The sequence below is a fragment of a genome, unplaced genomic scaffold, assembly GCF_019419815.1.
Source record: "Pyrus x bretschneideri cultivar Hongxiangsu unplaced genomic scaffold, Pyrus_bretschneideri_v1 Contig37, whole genome shotgun sequence".
In the NCBI taxonomy this organism is placed as follows: Eukaryota; Viridiplantae; Streptophyta; class Magnoliopsida; order Rosales; family Rosaceae; genus Pyrus; species Pyrus x bretschneideri.
The window spans coordinates 4,335,353-4,358,168 of NW_025999690.1; the positions used below are offsets into that span (position 1 = coordinate 4,335,353).

The 22,816-nt window shown below is 36.3% G+C and overlaps 1 protein-coding gene across 1 annotated transcript; it reads left to right on the forward strand.

The window, feature by feature from the left end:
- The first annotated feature begins 17,551 nt into the window (after positions 1-17,551).
- Positions 17,552-18,851, forward strand: LOC103931740 (mitogen-activated protein kinase kinase 5-like). Its single transcript, XM_009341260.2, has one exon. It carries the CDS (start codon positions 17,660-17,662, stop codon positions 18,731-18,733), a length of 1,074 nt encoding a protein of 357 aa, XP_009339535.2. The 5' UTR covers positions 17,552-17,659; the 3' UTR covers positions 18,734-18,851.
- The last annotated feature ends 3,965 nt before the right edge of the window (positions 18,852-22,816 follow it).

Genomic DNA, 22,816 nt, shown 5'->3' on the forward strand with positions numbered 1-22,816 from the left:
CACATATACATTCACGGGACCTACATACCTGCAGTGCATTTGTATATCAATGTGTGTGTTTGTTGTATAATATAAGCCCTAGAAGGCTCAAGCAATTTGCTGCAGATTTATCCCTGGACAAAAGGTTTTCGTCAAATCCTACTACTATTAAAGGTTTTTATGTTGGTGTCTAACTTGTAGACGTTTGGGTGGTTTCTCCCGTCAAGCCCCTCTGTCATCTATTCACAAGACTGCCCTGGCTGCTGGGAAATCTGAGGACGGCTTGGAGATTTGTTACCAACAGGGCCTAAGCGTTTAGGTGGGGATAGCAACATTAAGGAGGCTTTGAGCCCAGTACAAGCTGTTGCTACGTTTGCAGAATGGAGATTGCATGATGATTCATGGTGTGGGTCCAAGTCTTGGGAGGGTGACATTGAAGTACAGGGGAATGTTGGAACTTCTCAAAGGGCAGAACCATTCACATTTACTGATGGAATCTCTACCCAGACTTCTGTTAAACCGAAGCCAGGTCGGGAAGAAATTGATGATCAAGCACTGAACTGCAGTATGTGCGCTTTATTAAATAAGGTAAGGCTTTTTAGCTAAAATGATCTCTGAGATTTGCATAACACATAACTTGGTCCATGAGATTTAAAATCAATAGAAGTGGTCCCTGAGATTGTTCACTGATCCATTATTTTGATCATTCCGTTAAAAAACTCCGTTAAGTTGATGGTATAACACATAACTTTGTTCCTGAGATTTGCAAAACACATAATTTTGGTATTTGAAATTTGCATAACACATAACTTTAGTTCTTGAGATTGTCCACCATCCATTATTTTCGTTATTTCGTTAAAATGCTCAGGGACCACTTAACGGAGTTTTTTAATGGAATGACCAAAATTATGGATCGTGAACAATCTCAAGGATAACTTCTAATGATTTTAAATCTTAAGAATCAAAGTTATGTGTTATGAAAATCTTAAGGACCATTTTGGCTAAAAGGTAATGTTATTCTATGCATAGTTTTTGTAAAAAAATTGAATATGAAACTCTCTCTCTCTCTGTCTTTGTGTGTGCTCGCTTGTATGTTGTAGAGTATATGCGGTCATCAACCTGCGTTCTAATGCGTTGAAGTTATTGCAGCCATTGACATTGAGCTGTTCAGCCTGCGGGACGTTAAAAGAGGATGTGAAGTTTAAAATTTGGTCTTGCAAATTTTGTATCCCGGACAACAGAGTCAAGCCAGATAGATGTTTAGCTTGTAGACAATGGAGATACTCGTCCGCCCCTCTTGTCCCTAACCGTGGACCTTATGTTGGCACATGACAAAGAATGGATTCCAAATCTGCTCGGGACTCTTGCAGAGTTATGCAGAATGATCTTATGAACACAAGCACTTGTCATTGTTTAGAACAAACTTACAAGATTAGAAGTGAGCTATACAGTCTAGAAAGGGTGTGCTAAATGTTCATGATTGGTCAGCATTTCTAGGAGCTTATCAGAAGGAATGAATTCCTTTGATAGCCATCGAAAAAGCAGCAAAAGCGCGAAGATTCTGACCTCCAATTGTTGTAAATGTCTCTAGTCTTTTGCGTCAGATGGAGATTTTGGCTGAAAAAATGTAAAGCCAACCTACCGAATTTGAGAGAGCATTCATGCATCTTTTACCCTCTCTGTCTGAGATGATAATTGGTAAGTTTTCTCGTATTCATTGACAATTGGCAAGGCATAAGCTCATTATTTTGACAGAAAACAGCGAGAGCTTTTTCCTCAATGTCATAGCTAACAAAAGCAACTCGCCTTTCTGCATTCTCAGTGTATGGCTAGACATTGGTCATCACAAACTCGCAACCAACTTGCGTATTATTTTCTTCTTTCCGAATCCGCGAGGTACTGCTGTGTTTCTTGCTGGTCTTGGGGATCCCCGTCGCCTGTTTCCATTGCTCTTCCGATCTTGAAGGTGTACTTTAACCGCTTGTATGTTATCATCAAGAAACGATGCTTGGCAAGTTTTTTTCGAGCAGCATATCATGAGCTTTTCGGAAATCTAGCTTTACCTAGACCATCAAACAATTTTAGAAACCACTCTCGTCGTTTCTTCCTTTAGGTCAATCAGCAGTCCGGTGTGTATAATTTCGATATTGCCACCCGCGAGCCCTTACATATTCTCATCACGGGGAAGCCATGCGCATCTTGATCCTCGTACATGAAATCCTCATGTTGATCGCTACGATACACTCCCTGCATTTGCATTCCCATCAAGCGTCATCTTGTTTTCCATATGTAAAACCTGAAAGAACAAAAGGGAAATGGGCTAAGGGAGATAATAGGCCAATTTCCTGGCCCACCAACTAAAACGAGCCCACTTACAACTAACGAATTAACAAATTACATCACCAAAAATAAATGAAAAATAAAGAAATATATACCGAGGAGGTTGGGCGCCATCTCTTGGGGTGCAACGGCATCAGTGGAAGAATGGGCTCTGTTGGGAATTGAAATGTGAGGAACCATTTGTTCTATATCAGGCTTGCTACGCTACAAAAAAAAAAACATAGAATTGGTGACAACATTTTATATTACGCTTATAAATTCATCACAATTTAGTATAATAAGTGAGGAATTTAAAAAAAGCGTTACACACATACTAGTGTGGGATACGAAACATTTTTGAAATGTTGTTCGCCACATAGCAATCCTAACTTCCTCACAATATTTTAGGCGCCAAATTTTGCTACCCAATTATTTTCACTCGGTGACGAAAAGATTGGGTTCTTCACAGAAGCTAAGATTAAGCCACCTAGGTATGTGAGAAAAGTCAATTCATCACCATTTGTTTTCCTGAAGGCATAGGGAAAAAAATTTAAAAAAAAAAAAAACATAAAAACAATTAAAATGAAAAGCCCCTATTAGAACTCATCTGTTCTACTCCCACCCCACTTTGCCGACGACGGATTATTGGTGGCCATGACTGCATCACTCTTTTATCTTCCTCAAACCTCAGTTGTTTGCTCTCATACTCTACTCTCTTTAATTTAAGAAGACCTAGTTTCTCAACTATCTTTTCTCCCAATTTCTTCTCAAAAGGTACTCAAATCTCTCTCTGTCTCTTGAAATTACTGCACTTTTCTTTATCTCTCTCTTGTAAATTTGTCTTAACTGTGAAAATTTGAAATTTTTCTTATTTTTTGTATTGAGTTTTCAAGATACAGAGAAACTCAGCAGTAGAAATCCCACTCGTGTTATTGTGGTAGAAGATTTTTCTATTTGTTGTTTAATTAAATTTTAGGATGATTTTGATATATACATTTCTAAATTAGGGTTTACAATGTGGGTGTGAATACGTAAATGGCATGCTTTAAAAAAAAATTGTAGTTAGATGGGTGCGAATGCTTAATGGCCTGCATTCTTTGTTTTAGCATCTTGCTGATCTTGAATTTTCAGTTATATGAAATTCATTTTTGCTATATTGTATGCCTATTTTTGCTTTCTTTGTTTTATTGACATTCATCTTTACTATATTATATGCCTATCTTAACAAATTTTTAAAAATTTGTTATGGCAACCTATTAGAATATATCAAAGTTTGCGCCCAATACTAGTATTGAAGTGATCTGACGTCATGGATAGATAATGGATTCATTGTCAGAATCCCCTAAGTTCCGAATATAGAGAAGGGGTCCAATCATTCATTGACGATGCTTGTCACCATGTGAACCAGAATTATAAGATACCATGTGGGGGCGGAGATATGACCAATGCTCTTAGGGTAGATGTTGAAACTTATAATATGTTGCTTCGTGAAACTCAAAAGGAACTATACCTTGGATGAAATCAATATACAGTTTTGTCTTATGTTGTGGAGTTAATTCACAACAAAGTTGATAATCACATGACAAACAAGGCCATTGATAAGATGCTAGCAATGATGAAGAAGATGTGTCCTAAACCAAACAGTGTTCCCGAATCATTCCGTGAGTACAAGAAGATATTGAAAAGTCTTGGATTGGGGTGTGAGAATATGAAAAGAAAGATAGATGTCCAGTTTGTAATGTGCCAAAGTATAAAGATAGTCATTATGAGCAAAAAAAAAAAAAAAAGGTTCCAAGAAAAGTGTGACGATATTTTCCACTTAAACCCAAGCTACAAAGGTTGTTCATGTCGAGACATACGAGTGAAGACATGAGGTGGCACAAGGATAAAAGAGTTAATGATCCAAACATAATGAGAGATCCAGCAGATTCTATCATATAGAAAGAATTTGACCAAATGTACTCTGGTTTAGGCAACGGTCCATGTCATTGTATTATCAAGAAACTAGATTAGTGAGTGAAGAAATTCTTTCATTAGCCTAAGGTATGGATCGACGTATTGTCCAATACACAAGTTGTAATGTGAATGGCATTCACTATTTGGTCGCACAAGTTGATCAAAATCGTACAACATAGAACAGTGGGGTAATGATGCCAGGGTCGCATAATGGTGAATCGTGTAACTTCTATGGCAGATTAATTAAAGTTATTAAAGTACAATTTATAAGAGGTTAGAAGGTGATTATTTTCAAATGTCATTGGTACAATACAGTTACCAGAGGAAAAAAATTATTCGGGATTATCATCTTACATCAGTCAATGTAAATAATCGGTGGTACGATAGTGAACCATATGTGCTAGCTAGACAAGCACATCAAGTATTTTACATTGATGACTTAAAGTTGGGCCATCATTGGAAAGTTGTGCAGAAGATTCAACATAGGCATGTTTGGGATGTCCCTGAGAAAGATGAAGATAGTGAGGACCATGATAATGATGAAGACGATGATGATTATGTAGATGAAAATGAAATTTTCATGAGACCAATCTCGAACGACGATGATGAAGTTAATATTGAATTAGAATGAGGAAGATGAGGAAGAGAATGAGGAGGAAGAGGTTGCAACTTGTGATATAGATTAATGATTATGGTAAGTGTAACGACCCGAAATTTCTAATCCGGAAGCTAATTACTATTCATTTTCTTAGCAAATTTCACTAAAAGATTAATCTCAAGTATTTTATTATGGCTACGTCTAACCTTCTCATTAACGTACCTTACTAAAGGATCAAGCCATTTGTAGTTCACATTACGCTTTTAGAACAACATACTAAAATTTCATTTCGATCCAATGGTTGAATCTCCGCCAATCACAACATTTGAGTGGCGGTCAACAAGTTTGGTGACGATCAACTATTGAATGGTCGTCAATTACGAAAAAATCGTACGACGGTACAATTATCCAAAATTTTGAATATTCGAATCATTGCATCAAATTTCAACAAACGGACTTTGGGTATGGGCTCAAGACATCAAGGATGTCCCACTGACCAAAATCCATGCAAACAGATTCTCCCCTATGCGCCGCCACACGCGCTGCCGCGTGGTGGTTTCTTGCGACTGGAAACCCACGTTTTCGTCTAACTCCAAATTCTACCAAAATTTACAGGAAGATAAAGCTCAATAGGAGGAACAAGTTTTATACCTGCCACAAAGTCCAAAAATGGATGGAAGAAGGTCAATTCTGCTGATAAAACTGGTTGGTGCCTAAAGCGTCCCGGTGTCGATTCGTCTCCCACGGTAGTCCAACGGGATCAAAGCTGGCCGGGATTTACTCCTGGGATGATGGGCTACAAAACTCAAGTGGTGGCATCGGCCATTGCTTTGCCGATTCACTGGAAAAATGAAAAGGATGGCTGGAGCACCATTGGTTTTCATCGGTTTTTATGGCCTCACACCGCCACGCTAATCAAGGTGGTTCTTGGTTGGATTTTGTAGAAGGGAGTGAGAGCTTTAAGGTGGTGGTGGTGGTGGCGTCGAAAAACTCCATCGGAGTTGGCCGGAATTGGCGTCAGAAAATAGGATGTTGCGGGAGTCAACTAGGTTGCGAATTAGGTTGGGGTTTATGGGGCTTTTGGGTCAGTTTTCCTCTTTCTGGAAACTTCCTAATTTTGGCTGTCTAATTATAGAGAATTACTACTAATAGTAAGTCCACGTGTCTAAAAGGACTCACTACTTCTAAGGCTCGTAACTTCTTTGTTCTAACTCGAATTAAGATCCGTTTGCACCTACATGCTCGTAGGGTTGTCCTCTATTCAAATATATCAAGAATTACTATAAAATATATGAGGATAAAATACATCTTTGTATAATTACGCTAACCAAATAGGGCATTTTTCGTCATTCCCCACTTAACGAAAAATTATACGACATAATTAATTTTTAATCCGAAAGCAGGATTTCACATTTTCCCCATTCGAATTTCATAACCATAAATCGATCTATTTCTGATTTCCTCCACCTAACAATAACATGAATATCCAAATAATTTTGTAAAATTTTCAAGGTATTACAATAAGATCTGTACATTATAAATCAATATTTATATTCTCCAATAGTATATTTGTTTATATTTTTATTAATAGTCATATTATTTATAATAAATTAATGTTTATTAGTTATATGGTTATAATGATAATTATTTATGATAGTCTGTTACTTTTTTTTTTTTTTTTAATTTATTAGATGACAACTCCTACTCAATGAGGAAAGAGGGTGAAATGGATGAGGAATGCGCCACCTCCGCCTCCAGCACCACCACCTCCTCCGCCACCTCCGCCACTACCACCTTCACCACCACCATCTGCTTCTTCACCAGAAGAGCTAGCAGACATAAACTTTGGTATTTGAGAAAAGCTACTTACAATTATTTCAACGTTTTTTTTAGGAGTTAATCTTTTAATGCTGTTTTAAATAAGTTATAAAATTAATCAAACACATATGTTCTCTTTTAATTTTTAGAGACAAATTTTAACTTTAATGCCAAAAAGATGACACGTGGAAAGTCATGTGGGAAACGCCTCCATGATATTTTGGAGGCAAATAATGGGAAGAATATGCCAGTCATTTTTTATTTCAAACTTCAAGTTCCAAGTGATCTAGTAGTATCAGGTTTTTTCACTACTGAGATAAGGAATATTGTTTGGGCTCACTCACCAGTTTGCTACAAGAAATGGATGAAGGTCCCACCTTCAGAAGATGACACTGCGGAATAAGCTGCTTGTGAGTTTGATTTTAGTTTAGTTTATTCATAATAATTTCAAGCACTCACTTTTATATATTTATGCTTGATAATAGGTATTATTTGTGGTAGATGTGGAACACCTACAAGAGGAAGAGCTAATCTCCCAAATGATCGGATGTGGAATGGGAGACCTAAGAGTCACTGGGATTGACTATGCGATAATGTTTACGCTACCACCCACTTTTTGGTACGCATTCTATACATCCTTTTCTAATATATGTCCAAGTTAGATGCCAACTTTTTCTTATATAGTTGAAGAACAATTTTTTTTATCACAAGTTGATTTTGTAATAAATGAAATAGGCATAGAGCAGTGCATTTTTTATTATTAAAAGTTAATATATAAGCATATATTAACTTTTACATGCATTTGTTGGTATTAATATACATAAGCTTGTGATTGGTATTAATATATATAAACTTGTGATGAATAATTGAATGCAGAGCTTGTGATGAATAAGCTCTGCTTCTTCATTGATAAGCTTATTTAATATATATGTACATATATATATATATATATATATGAAGAGCTTGTACATGTATTATATTGATTAATAAGCTATGCTTCTTCATTGATAAGCTTTTTTTAATATATATGTACATATATATATATATATATATATATATATATGAAGAGCTTGTACTTGTATTATATTGATTAATAAGCTCTGCTTCTTCACAAGCTTTTACATGTATTTTATTGGTATTAGGCATAATCGAATGCAGAGCTTGTTTACATTTACTAGGCTATTCATTGCTTTTAGTTCTACATTTCAGGTTGGTGAAATTTGAGAACGGCTACAAGAGAACGAGAGCAAAAATAATTGGATATAGTGTTTACAAAAATTAGATTCTAATTGATTGGAGAATATGTTAGATAGTGGTATTCTATTGCATTTGAACAAATATGTACAACTCAAATATATGAATATGTACAAGTCTTGGAGTTAGGAGCTTCCCAAATTGTACACCTTTACAATACTAACTCTTCTTTTGCTTGTCATGTACCACTTGTGTACTGTAGGAGCTTTCAAAGCAAATGCTAATAATAGGATGAAACAAAAGTATCACCACAAGGAAGGAGTTGTCATTATGCACTCTCACGTTAGTATTTTCATTATTAAGCAGAAAGGAGATTCATTATCAGTGATTGATAATTGGGGTGCTTTTCACAAAGACAAGAATGGTCATTGGATCAATGATGTTGCTCGAGACAAATATGTAAGTCATTCATGGGTCACTCATTTTTTGTCATTTCAAATGCACTAAAGATTAAAATTTTACAATTGACATGATACAACTTAAGAAACACAGTTGAAGTGAATATCCAAAATTGACACGATACTACTTGTTTGTCCCACCAATATATCTTATGCTAACTTTGCTTCTATTCTTGTTGAGAAAAACATTGTATGTGCCTAGTAATCCATAGTCAAATAGAAACTACAAATCATGTTTACATGCATGTTTTGCATGGTGATTTGCTTCTGCATCAGATAAAGATAACATACAAGCAAGGTTCTAAAAAACGCTAGGCGCTAATTGGACGGCGGGCTGGCGTCTAGCGCCTAGGCAGCTAGGCAGGTGCCTAGGCGGTCTAGGCGAATTTAGGTAAATTTCTTGTATATCTTATAAATAAGTGTATACTGATACTTACAAAAAATTATAATTGTCTGAAATCCCTGAATAAAATAGTAAAAGAATAATAAAATGCGTATCTAACAAGTCCAAAAAATCAATAGCACTTGATGCTATAAACTAACAGCCTGACAAGCTATGTTTTTTTAATGAGAAAAAAATTAATAGCACTTGATGTTATGGATGGACTGACAACCTTTTTTCTTTCAAAAAAGTCAAGACGCTACCTGTCCAAACTTGAATGAATGGAAGAAAAAAAAAATTAAATAGTTTGAAAATGATCACGTGGGTGTGGAAGGAAGAGAGAGAAGCTAATTTTCTCTCATCTTCTTCCTCTTCGCAAAAACACGAACCAGAAACTCAAGAAGTCCAAAAAAACTAGAACACAACTAATCTGCTTTCATCCTTTCTCAAGTTTGAACACAGAAAAAATTGAAATTCCTAAACCGCCTCGGCGCCTGCCTAATCCCTATCTCGATTTTGCTCTTGATTTGCATTAATCCCGGCAGTTGGTCACCACCCAGCTCCTAAGCGCCGCCTAGGCCGATTTTTAGAACACTGCATACAAGAGGTCAAGTTGTATTGTTTCTATTTAATTATGAAAAGATAACATGAAGAAAATGAAGGATGAAATGAAGGAGAGGCTGATCCAAGAAGCACTTGAAGGTACACCATCAGATTTCATACATGTGCCATTGGATGATGAGTTTGGAATCATGGCTGAAAACCTTGGGAGGAAGGAAAATTTGTTAATGGTGTAGGCGTTTTTACTCATACGGATACCTCTAGTTGCATTTCTTCTATGGCATCAAGTTCCGAGTTAACTGATATGAGATCTCAAATCAAGCTTTTGTCAGATGGTTTCCTCAAATTGCAACAAAAGAATGAATAATTGAGAGCTCGATTGGATTTCGTAATGATGATGAAAATCTGTTCACAAAAATCAAGGCATTTTTTTGCTGCAAGTTGGCAGAAGACCAACAACTCTACAGAACCTGATGGTGATATTTCAGAGGGTGAAAATACTTATCCTGAGCTGGAAGAACATGATTTGGAAGAGGAATCATGTCCATATTGTGTCTTTTGTGGTTAGTTTCAAGTATGCACATAGTACACCTCTTTTGTTAGCACCTAAATGTGCCTTGGACTTGTCATTTGTTAGTACCCAATATGTCTATATATAGGTGTTACTACTCTTGATTATTCTAGCTTAGACTTCTGTTTTGTTGGTACCTCAAGATGTCATTTGTTAGGCATCTCAAGCTGTCTTTTGTTAGGCACCTCAAGTTGTTTTAGACTTATCATTTGAGATAGGTCACCGTGACTTTAATTTTTGGGATGTACATTTAGTGAATGCATTCGACTTATGTGTTTTAATTGTTGATTAATGAAAATGTGAAGTATTACCTTATATTTGTTATAAACTGCAATTCTAAATCACGAAACAAGAAAAACAATTAGTTCGTCGTTATTATTTCTAAAAAGATATTTGATTTAAACATATGTGATGTAAGTTGTGTCACATATCAAAGGAATATGTGACCTGTTCAGCGTCACTTAGTGTAATCTAGTTTCATATTGGGTGATTACAAAATCATCACTTATAAACCTGATAAGAGACTAAAAAATAGGTCACAAAATTTTGTATTTTGTGATGTATAATTCGTCACACATATTGTTATTAAGTGACATATAATTCGTCACACATATTGTTGTTAAGTGACGAACGTTGTGTCACATATACTGTAAAAATGTGGAAAATAAAATTCGTCACATGGACTATTGGTGACCTTGTATAAGTGACGCTAGAATTTCGTCAAATATAATCAAATGTGACGAATTGTATGTCGCCACCTAAGCCATGTTTTCTTGTAGTGCTAGTGACTTATATGGTCTTGGGTTACTCCCCATATAGCCAATTGATTTTATGATGAAACCCAATTTCATCATGGTATCAGAGTAGATTGTCCCTCGTTTGAAAGTTCAAGAGCCACACGTACTCACGTGTCACCACTTGTTGTCTACTTGTCTACGTGTAGGCTTGAAAATCGGCCACATGTGTAGGGGCATGTTGAGAGTTGAAATGTGAAAAACAGTTTGTCCCACATCAATGAGGGACTTGTTGGAAATTTTGAGTAGAAATCTTCATTCTTCATTGTCCCACATTTGTCACCACCAAAAGATTCTCTCACTTTATAAGGCTTTGTCTATATTAGAAAGTGATCGAAGTATTAGACCTTGGAGAGTAACATTGGGCTCAAACCGTAGGTTTTGAGGTGTGCTATTTAATTGATAATTAATATATAATTAATTATCAAAAGATGGGCATTGGGCCTTGGGACTCGGGCTCTAATAATTAAATTTTTAATTATTTATTTTTAACTAATTTCGGATTGAATTAATTATTTTTATATTAATCGACTCATCTTTTCAAATTAAGTTTGAAGTGATGAAAGAACGCCAGAGAGCAAAGCACCACTCTGAGAAGATGTCTCCTAGCAGACGCATCTCATTCTTATACCTGTTGCAAATAGTCATAAACCTATATATACACATCCATCTGCATGGCATTTAGAACACAGAAAAATCAAATTCATCTTCTACAATCCCAAATCTTCTTACTTAGAGAATCACAAAGAAATACGTCAGAGGTCTAGTTTTTCGGTGCTGAATGTTGATTTAGATCGTTGAATCCTAGTGAAGCAAACATCTGTAGAACTACAGGCATAGAGTAGAGACGAAATTTCTGTTTCAAATTGCGGTACACAAGTCTTGATCTTCAGTTTGTCTGTTTAATATTATTTCGTTTTGTCCATACTCTGTTAAATTATTCATTCGCATTTATGATTTATTAGCATACATATAAATTTATTATTGATTGTTGATATTTATCCAATAGGACTAGCTTTGCTATTGACTTATATAGTTTTGAGCTACTCCTCATATAATTAATTAATTTTATGATAAAACTATTGTTTCACGAGGCTCTTAGAAAAATGGGAGAACGCCACTTCTCTCGAGAAATTTTTAGTTGTGATGGAAACACGAATGGTACATCACATGTTTTTATGTAAGTGGTGAAAAATTTTAATTTTTAAGTTATTAACTTTTTAACACACGTATCACACTATTTATATATAAACATGTGATGTATCGTCTTGTGTCACAATCATACTGAAAAATCTCTCACTTCTCTCAAGTTACACACAACTAAAATTCCAAAACAAAGAACTCGAACAACAACTTTTGTTTTTTTTTGTTTTTTGTTTTTTTTAAAACAACTTCCTTTGTTTGGACCTGGCATTTCACTTGGAAGTGCGCCCTCATTATGCCGCTGATGTCGGCTACGACAGTATTCTCATGGAAAACATGGACAGCTTTCCGTTGTCATAGCTAACAAACATAACTTGCCTTTCCGCATTCTCATAGAATATCTTTTTTTTTTTTGGACAAAGCATTCTCATAGAATATCATGCCATCTAAAGTTGAATTCCCTTCTTTTCCGGATGTGGTGTCTGGACTTACCACCACTCAAGGCGGTTAATTATTATAATGATTTAAGAAACGAAAAGTTTCAAACTTGAAACGCTTGATAAAAACTCAACAGCCTATCGACAACTTGAAATGTCTGTTCCATCTATCTCTTCGCACCATGTAATGCATAATTGATGCAGGGCGCAGTGGATATAAACGAAATAAAATGACAGATATGATTGATAGATAGGGTCCACTATCTCTTAGTGCAAGAAGAGGCCTGAAAACCCTAAGAACTTTGGTTCTAGTACCAGCCTACAAAGTAGACGCTAGAAAGAATAAAGATGCAAACTCTTAAACAAGAAAAAGGCACATAAAAAACGGGTTTACAACTCAAATATCAATATTATAATTCAAACAACTTCTCTCTTATTCTTTACAAATACAAGTATTTATAGGTGCTTAAACCCCCTCTTAATAATTACTGATACGTTAATGAACCCATTAATATTAACCCCACTTAATCTACCCCACTAACATATATTTATTACATTAAATAAAGATTGAATTATTACATAAAATTCATTACTTCAGAACCCTTGTATTCCATTTATATCGGCTAAATTTCAAAAGCCAAATGTATTGAATCTTCCGATGATCTTATTTCATGCCCTGCATCAATAATCAGGTTTCTAATGAAACACGAGATCCTCAAGGGATCCACTTCTGTAACTGCATCGTACGTATGAAGCCATTACATAGAGAATGTCAGGTCACATATACTTTTACTTTAATCCTTAACAAAGTACAAAAATAGTTCGAAAAAAACTTCGCTAAATTATTCCAAGTTCTATGCTCTCAAACATCATTAAATTCGTTTCACTCATTAATTTCACATTTTTCATGGAGCTTACTAACAAAATCATCGCTCATGTCTTGCACGTCACCATCCATTTCCTCCACTTCATACTTCACCACGTAATGCTCCGCAAAATTCTTTAGCGAAGAAAATTGCGCGTGAACTTGTGACAGTACGATCAACTTTCATGTCATCTCTGCATAGCAAATGAACAATGATTTTATAAATTTAAAGAATAACTGTTCACTTTGCTATTATATATTCTCTTCTTGAAGAGTTTCTTAGATTAGGCTCCTTAAAATAGAGCTTTAGTGGTGTTACAGCTTTTCTAGGAGATGCTTAAGGTTTGGTGTTGCAAACCTAAAAAATCTACTACTTAATTTGATTCCAAAATCTTATTCAAATGTTATTTCTATCAATTTTGTAAGTTATTTTAGCCGAACGAACAGAGAATATATCAATTTTTTAATACAAGCAATATTCATACACGAAACTACATTAAGATGAAAAAGAAATGTTTGGACCTAGAAAACCGTAGGTTGAAGAAAAAAACTCGAAACTCATTTTTAATTATACATAGTTGGTCAACTTAATGTGTAGACTTTGGTTATTTTGTTAAGGATAATACTAAGAAGACCAATTTTTGAACCAAATTCATGTGTCATCTATAAGAAACAAAAACGTTAATTAACACTTAATTAATAATTTAAACATCTACAACCATATTATTTGATTTGTAAATTTAATTTAAAAAAAAATTGATCTCTCTAGTATTACTCGTAATATACTTTATTTTTTAAAAAGAAAAATTTAGCTTTTATTTGACTTTTTTGTCTTGTCTTGAAGGATGAGAATCCCATCCAGATGCATATGGTGGGGATTTTAGGGATCCTCATATCTTAGTATGATCAATTTTTATTAGGTACTATTTGTGTTTAATTTTAAGTAATAAAATTTAAATAATTACTAACCGTACAATATATGATAAACAGTTATAATTCCTAGGATCCCTATCATTTCGATCCGGATGGGAACCTCATCCTGTCTTGAGGGTATCGGACTGGTTCATTTGTTGAGGAATTTAATGCTGGAATTGATTAGCACAAAAATGTCAAAATCTCAGCTTCTACAAATAGACCAACCCAATAAATACCATTGCATTTAATTCAGATCCACACACAGAAACATATGTATCAATCCAAGCCATGCATTCTACTTTCCATCTTTTCGTTCCAAAAATTTCTTTGGCGTGACGTGACAATGCCGTGTTATCAATTTACTTATATTTTAGTACATATTTATTATGAGGTGTAATCTTTTAGTATGATTGTCACACTTTATGTTACTAAACTACAAGTTACAATATGGTTGAAAAATATGATTTAATATTTTTAGTTTGATAATATATCATCGATATCATTCACTTATAACGTAACACTTGAATTAAAAACATCAAGTGACATTGCGACCTCCACATCTAATAATTTTTCTTTTCGTTGACTGCATATATTATCAATTGCTATATGGATATCTCCTTTATCCATTAATATAATACAGATTGGACTTAACTTCGGATTACGACTAGGATTAGCTTCTAATAAAAAAAGATTAGGATAATCGCCGCAACCATGTGAACGACACACAATTATTTGCAATCGTGCTGGAGGCTGGAGGGCTGTTTTCTAGCTTGGCTTGCTTGAACTTTTATAAGCATTAGGAACAAGAAGATGCTAGGAAATGCAGAATCTTTGATATTTCGATGGAACGAAAGCACCCAACAACTGAGAAAATTTTTAGGTTCCTGAAAAACGACCTAGTACCACAAGTGTTATAATACAATTGATTGAATTTTTTTTTCTTTCAAATATCCAACCACTTGTATTACGATATTTGGCATATTTGGTGGGCTGGTTGTGCTAGTTTGTGATTAATTAAAATGAACTTGAGTAGAGTCCATTGTTTGTTGTGTCAAACTATGAGCTGGACATAATACGTTATGAATCCATAATAGAATGTGTTTTCCTTATACATTAGGTGCAAGTCATGTTTTACAAAGTCTAATGAATCTATGCTAATCTAATCTCATCTAACTCACCAAACAGGCATATTGAGCCTTGTTGTCAGTAAAAAAAAATAAAAAAATAAAAAAAAAATCTCTCTCATCAAATTGCCAGGAAACACCCCAAAAATAATGGTAGGCAGGGGGGAACAAGGCTGACTTGCTGGAACTCAAAGGCGAAAAGAAGGGTTTAAAGTTGGAGAAAGCAAAGAAAAATCTAACAAACCAATAAAATGTCCACTGCTTTTGTCACATCCGGACACAAACTTGCAAATACAATTGTCAAATGGCTGTCTTTGTCTCTATTTTTCCAAACCATGCATACATCTTTTTCGTTAACAGCATATTTGTAGATTTCTTTGTTGTGATTCGAAGTATTTTATATTCTGAGATTTTTATTAATTAGGTATTTTGTCAAACACGCTTCGAGGCACAATAAAGTTTTTGCGTGTTTGCGTAGACTTAATGTGAGGGCAAAAAATTTATTTCAATTTCTTTCTAGAAATATTAGATGTGTCATGTAGAACAATGCCCACATCTCAGTTTTGTGAGGGGACACGCGACTTTTGAGCTTTGATTTTTGGAAGCCATGTGGAGGAATGAAGTAAGAGAGCACAAGCAAAGCTTGACTTTTGTTTTAGGTCAATACGGTCGACGCTCTCCTTGCTTAATTAATTAGAGCTGCTCACCTGCACATCAATTTAGATTTAACGCTCATTTAGTTAACTCTCAATCGTTCAGTGATTATAAAAAATGTACAGGAGAGAATTTTCATTGTGAGGTATGAAATTGGGTTTAGTTGGATCAGGACAAGCTCGTATTTGGGCTGGGCTTTTTTTTCTTCCAAATATACAAGCCCAATGTGAAATAGTAGAACGAAAAAAATAATTGATTAATGATTAAGAATAATTCTTAATGAGTAATGCTAAGCAGACTAAATTTTGTAAACTAAATAACATAAAAGTTGGTTATTGAATTATTATCGCCAACGATGTGGGGCCCAACCCACCCAAACAACCAACCCTTTCTTCCTAGCTCGAAACCAATTAACCTTACTTGACCGCCGGCTGGTAATCCAAAGATTAGAATATACCTTTTAATTGTATTTTAATTTTTTCCCCCCTCCTATACTCGCTGGTAAATGTTGTACGCTTCCAGGGCCGAAGGGTATAATAGGTACTATTGTACACAACTATAAAGGCAAATATCAATGGGCCTCACCGCAGGCGATTATAGCTGCCTAAATCGTTTGTCTTAATTTTCCATGAGATAACCGATGCCGGGAAAATCACGCGCGGACCGTTTAAGCGCTAAAATATACATTTTACTTTTAAATATTTTCTAATTTAAAAATAAATACTAAACCCAAAAATGCTGGCCGGTCCCACCACCACAGACGCCTCGAATATCTGATTGGTCCTTGACGCCACTCTCTCCATCAGCGCGTGGCCTTTAAATTCTCGATTCTTTTTTTTTTTTTTTTGAACAATCGATGTTGTGTGCGTTAAAGGAAGAGGGTTAGGCTTAACTTTACAATGAGCTAACAATAACGTGGTTTAAATTCACTTTTGACGAGAATCTAACCTAAAATCTCTTATTTACAAATCAAGAGGAACATTATTCTCGATTCTCTCTTTTGAATGCTACCTTTCTCTAAAAACATTTTTTAGCATATCAAGAATACTGAACACATTTTTGACAAAAGAAAAAGTGAATGATGAACACATTAAAATTTGTGGGCAATGCTATGAAAATTAAATTTTTTTAATTAAATTTGCAAATTAAATGTTGTGGTTGTTAATGATTAGATTATTACTAATGTGATTATGTCTTATTGGTGACACATCATTTAGTTTGTAAATTGAATTTAAAATTTTGATCTCCCTTGCATTACCCTAAATTTGTTGTTGAAACAAAGGATCTTGTTCTTGTTCCATTGTATTGAGAATTCAAACTTATAAATTTGTTCGCTAAATTTCAAAAATCGGAAACATATACTACATATCATTACATAATTAGAGAAATACTTGAAAAAATTTCCTCCACTATGTAGTTTCAAAAAAAAAAATCTCTCCATTGCATAGCCTCTTTGTTTTTTAAGTTATATATGGTTTTAACTTTATTTGTAAATAATTTTTTATATAAAAATAAATAAAACCAAAGAGAAAAGAAAGCTCCGGATTGTGACTTCTTTTACATTTTCTCGCAGTTTCCTCCTTTTTTATTCTCGGAACAAAAAATAAAATAAAATTAATAAATAGAAAAAAAATAAAATAAAATAAAAAACGACATCAATCAATCAATCACTCAACCAATCAACGAAACAAACGATGACTCGTGATCCTCACGACCTTCATCATCATCGTCCTCCTCATTAAACCAATCGCCTCTCCCTCCCTCACTCCCTCCCTCCCTCCAATTCCTCGGACCACCCCCCCCCCCCCACCCCCCAAAAAGAAATCGCGATTTCAACTCCTAACCGGCAACGGCGTCGTTTCAAACGAGTCGTCGCTGTCGTCATCCGATCATGAGGCCGATTCAACCGCCGCCCGGAACGAACCCAGCAGCAGAAGCAGCACCACCGAGACAAGTAACCAACCAGAGACGACGTCGTCACGACCTAACCCTACCCCTCCCTCAGCGGGACACATCGCTTGCTGTGCCGCTCCCTCTCCCTCCGCCCGGCCCCAGCTCGGCCCAGTCCTCCTCGGCCCACAGCGCGGCCCAGCAGCTCATCAACTTCTCCGAGCTCGAGCGCTCCAACCGCATCGGGAGCGGAGCTGGAGGCACCGTCTACAAGGTCATCCACCGCCCCACGGGCCGTCTTTACGCGCTCAAGGTGATTTACGGCAACCACGAGATCGAAACCCTCCGCCAGATCTGCCGCGAGATCGAAATCCTGCGTGACGTCGATAACCCCAACGTCGTCAAGTGCCACGACATGTTCGACCACAACGGCGAGATCCAGGTCCTGCTCGAGTACATGGACGGCGGGTCGCTGGAGGGCAAGCACATCGGGAACGAGAAGGTCCTTTCCGATTTGGCCAGGCAAATCCTCAGCGGCCTCGCCTACCTCCACCGGCGGAAGATCGTGCATCGCGATATCAAACCCTCGAATCTTCTGATCAACGCGAGGAACCAGGTCAAGATCGCCGATTTCGGAGTGAGTCGAGTTCTGGCTCAGACCATGGACCCCTGCAATTCCTCAGTCGGGACCATCGCTTACATGAGTCCGGAGAGGATCAACACCGATCTCAATCACGGCCAGTACGACGGCTACGCCGGCGATATATGGAGCCTTGGGGTCAGCATATTGGAATTTTACATGGGCCGGTTTCCGTTCTCGGTGGGGCGGCAAGGTGATTGGGCGACCTTAATGTGGGCTATTTGTATGTCTGATCCGCCTGAAGCTCCGGCCACTGCTTCAAGTGAGTTCAGGCATTTCATTTCTTGCTGCCTGCAGAAAGAGCCTTCGAAGAGACTGTCGGCGGCGCACTTGTTGCAGCACCCGTTTATCTCCGGCAATGGTGGCGGTCAGGCCCGGCAGCCTCATCAGAATCTTCGCCATCTGCTGCCGCCACCGAGGCCTCTTTCATCTTAGCTCAAATAGTGTACTTTCTACTTTCTTCTTCCTTTGTTTTCGCTGCCCAATTACTCTCTGCTGTTGGTTTCTTTCTTTTTCCATGATAATGATAATGACCATATGATGATTTTGTGTCTTTTTTCTGCTGGATTGGGAGACATTGGGGAAATGGGTTGCCTTTGTTTTCAAATTTTACTTCCTAGTTTTGTTTAAGCAATCTAAATCAAAATCTATCACCTCAACTCTGCCAATCAAATCTGTCATGGATTGTAATGTGAGTAGTTTGGTTACCAGAAATGGCAAAATTTGGCATCCGGGAACTCCAAGTTCTGAGTGATTAGACTCCTTTTAGCTATTATGTGATTGATTGGTGTGATTATATCTCATTGGGCATTGGATTTTGGCTTCTGCAAGATTTTTCCCATTTTTGGTTAAATCCTTTTGTTGGGTATTCCTGGGAAAAATCATTTCTTTGTTTTTTGGTAGAGAAAAATTGTGAATCTTTTAGGGTTGGATTAGATTTTGCCTAGATAATATCCATGAACACAAATCTCTCTCTGTCTATCATCAGAGTCTCATAGAGGAGAGATTACATGGAAATGGGAAGCTGCAGTTTTTACCTTTTCTTTTCCCCTTTTTCTCTTTCTGTCTGGAACTGTATTTTCGTAGGGCTGCTTTATCTTTTCCTCAGTGCCTTTGATTTTGGTAGTATGAATGGGTGTGTGCGTGTGTGTGAGCATGGAGAAGAACTTTCATGCAACAAGGACACCAAGGTGGTGCCACAAATCAGTCACGTGATGCCATCTATAAAAGTTAAATTCATGGCGACGCGTGATAGATTTGGAGTAACGCCACCTGGTGGCATGTAAGTTTGAGTTGTTTGCATTCTCCTGAACTGTTATGGAGTATTACACTTGAATTGATAATTGATGAGCCCTTTACCAGCTAGTTGAGCAAAAGATTAGGTGGTAGGTTTAAAACAAGAAAAGCTTTGGATTTATGAATTAGGTGCTTGTCTTTGTATGGAAGGACATGTTAATAATGGAGGACACTGGTTTGTGAGGTCATAACGGGGCAATCCAACACTTGCAATTCTTCGTACTTTTACGTTTCCATAATTCGATTTTTTTTTATTTGGTGCTGTTTGATTAGGTTACTCATTTGCTTGTGCAGCATTTTGATAATTTTTGCATGCGTAACATTTTCTGTTTGGGATAATACTGAATTCACATTTTGGGTATAGTTTTGGTGATTTTTATTTAAGTGTAAGTCAAGCCTTTGATGGTCCAATTTTCCTCAAAAAGTGCTTATTTTCCTAATTGGGTTACAATTCTGATACCTTTTCGTGGAAAGGGATCCGCTTCGGATCCCTTTCACCTAATCCACCTCATCAAATAATTCGGGTTTTTAAAATTTGATCCAACGGCTACAAACAGAGTTTCACTCTAAATTTATAATAACTTTGGCCGTTAAATTAAATTTTAAAGATTTGAATTGTTTGATGAGAAAGATTAGGTAGAAGGAATCATGAGAGGATCGCTTTTCCGTTTGGATGATTTTGATAACGTATCAATTTTGTGTAAGAACGAATCTTGGGTTTTTACGGCGGTGCGGCACGCAATATCCAATCCAAATGGAAAAAGGCAAAAGCCTAAAGTTGCAACCCCATCATCTCTCTCTCTCTCTCTCGTGTTTCCGTACAATTTTTCTGTGTGTGTAGGCTCTCTTTTGCAGTCTTGCGTCGGTAAAAACCTTTATACAATGGATAAAAGTGGAACCCACATGACTATTATGAGTGAGACTGTGCATATTATTTTGGGTTAAAGATTCTCATCGCATTCTTTTTCTGGGAATATTAGGTATTTTGTGATCAGGACAGTTCATCATGTATCTTATATCTTATTTTAGAAATTATTTTAAAATTTAAAATTAATATAAATAATATTTATCAAAAACTGACTGCATGATATATGATGAACGGTTACAATCATAGAATACTAGGAAAATGATGGATCCTTTAATTCACCTTATCCTAGTTGGTTTCGTTGGAAAAAAAAAAAAGAAAGAAAGAAAAAGTGGGGTTTAAGAGGACGAGTACATCCACAAATACTCTCTGCATATGGGGGCGGCCGGGCGGCCAGTGGGGGGGCCGTGATTGGTACGAGAAATTACAATGACGGTTTATTCATCTCATAAAGCTTTTTTCGGGTTTTTTTTTTTTTTTTTTTTAAAAAAAATATGAGAATTGAGTATCAAATTTGTTTTGTTTTATTTTGTTATTTTCAAAAGGACCATGATTGTCCATTGATTTAGTTAGCCCACACTTTGTATTCTAACTCGTTAAACAACATCGAGTCAAACCGTCGTTTTTTTATAGAACTTTTGAAAATACAATAGATGAATAATCATTCAATCAAAATCATTTTCCCAGTTAAATATAAACCTATTGATTTATTATATGTCAATGCCGTTTCAATTTGGAATGAAAAACAAAGAGATAAATAAGAGTTACTCTTTGGCTTTGTGAGGAAGATCCCTCCCACTGGATCATCATGACCCCTACGTTCCAGCTTTTCAAAAGGTGATCCGGAAGAAGAATTCAAAAAAAGGATAAGGCTACAAGAAAGAACCTAGAGAGGAAGTTCCTCCGAAACGAAGGAAGAAGAGGAAATGCCGCTCAAAGGAGAAATGCAACCAGAAGACGAGGAAATAAGACTTGAGTCTCTAGAAATGTTTCAAGAGGGAGTTCCAAGGAAAGAGGAAAATTCAGAAAAAGAAAAGAAAAAGGTTGAATGGATTATTCCGAACCTGCCTCCACCAATGCTCATTTGTTGATTAATCTGAGGTGGGTTCTGAATAAGAATAGAAAGACTAAGTTTACCCAGTCGATCTTAAGAGTAAGCTGTGAGGAACAAGGGTTTGCATACTCGACTACCAATAAGAGGCACAAAAGATAAGTGCTCCCTTTACTCAAAATGACTAGTAGGAATCAAACTATGAACATATTCTAGTTGCAACATGTTTCTCCACCCTTGCCCATTAATTGGGTTAAATTGAAGGGTTGAATGTTTATGATGTTAGAAGAAACACAAACCAAGAACAAGTAATATGAATTACTGTGATCAAAACACAAACTAATGTTCATTAAACTAATGTACGGAGAAGATCATATCTGCAGATGAACTCGAAGAAGCAGCCACGTCCAAGTGCACCTTCTCCTCTCTCCAGTAATCAGTTTGCTCTAACTAATAATAGGTCTTAGTTCAATGATAGAGCGTATAAACTATGAGAGCAGAGGCCGCTATATATACACAACATAATCCTCGCCAAATCCCATAAGGATTCCCCTATTAGAATCCTTATAGACAACCAACATAGTGTTTCAGCATAACATGGATTACAAATCCATTCTCAATAAGACTTCCTATCCAAACTTGAATCAAATAACTTAATCTACGGATTCATACTCATGCTCATATTCTAACATATGATTGTTTTCAAACCCTACTATTACTAAAAGACAACCATTCCAAATCCAGAGTCTAGTTAACAAAATGGATATTTCAAAAACAGAATTTCGTTGAGAACGATTTGCCTTTGAGGAGGCAAAAGATAGGTCCATGACATTTAATGAATTGAATTCTTACTCTAAGTCATCTAGAGATCCTTACGTGCCCCTCAAATGGATTTCAGATGATATGTTTTGACTACATTTTGTAAGAATGATAATGGAGGTGGTGATACATTCACACTAAAATACGAGTGTGAGTGGTATTTTGGTAAAATTCGAAGTATATAAATGGTATCTACGCACAATCCTAATGATTTATATACATAGTATTTGTACAATTTTCCCTTTAACAAAACTGACATAATCATATCAATATTTACTTGTAGACAATAAAGGTACGTACCAAAACATTGGAAAAACTGTAACCAAATGTGGACATGCCAACATCCCCTCTTCCCACTTGGTTGCTTTTCCAATTGTCATGCCCCCGACACATATTCCTAACCTATGTATTCACTTTTGGATTCCCATACATAGATAGCTCATAGCCCCACCAAACCTATCCAATTCAACCCTGCCTCTCCCACTTT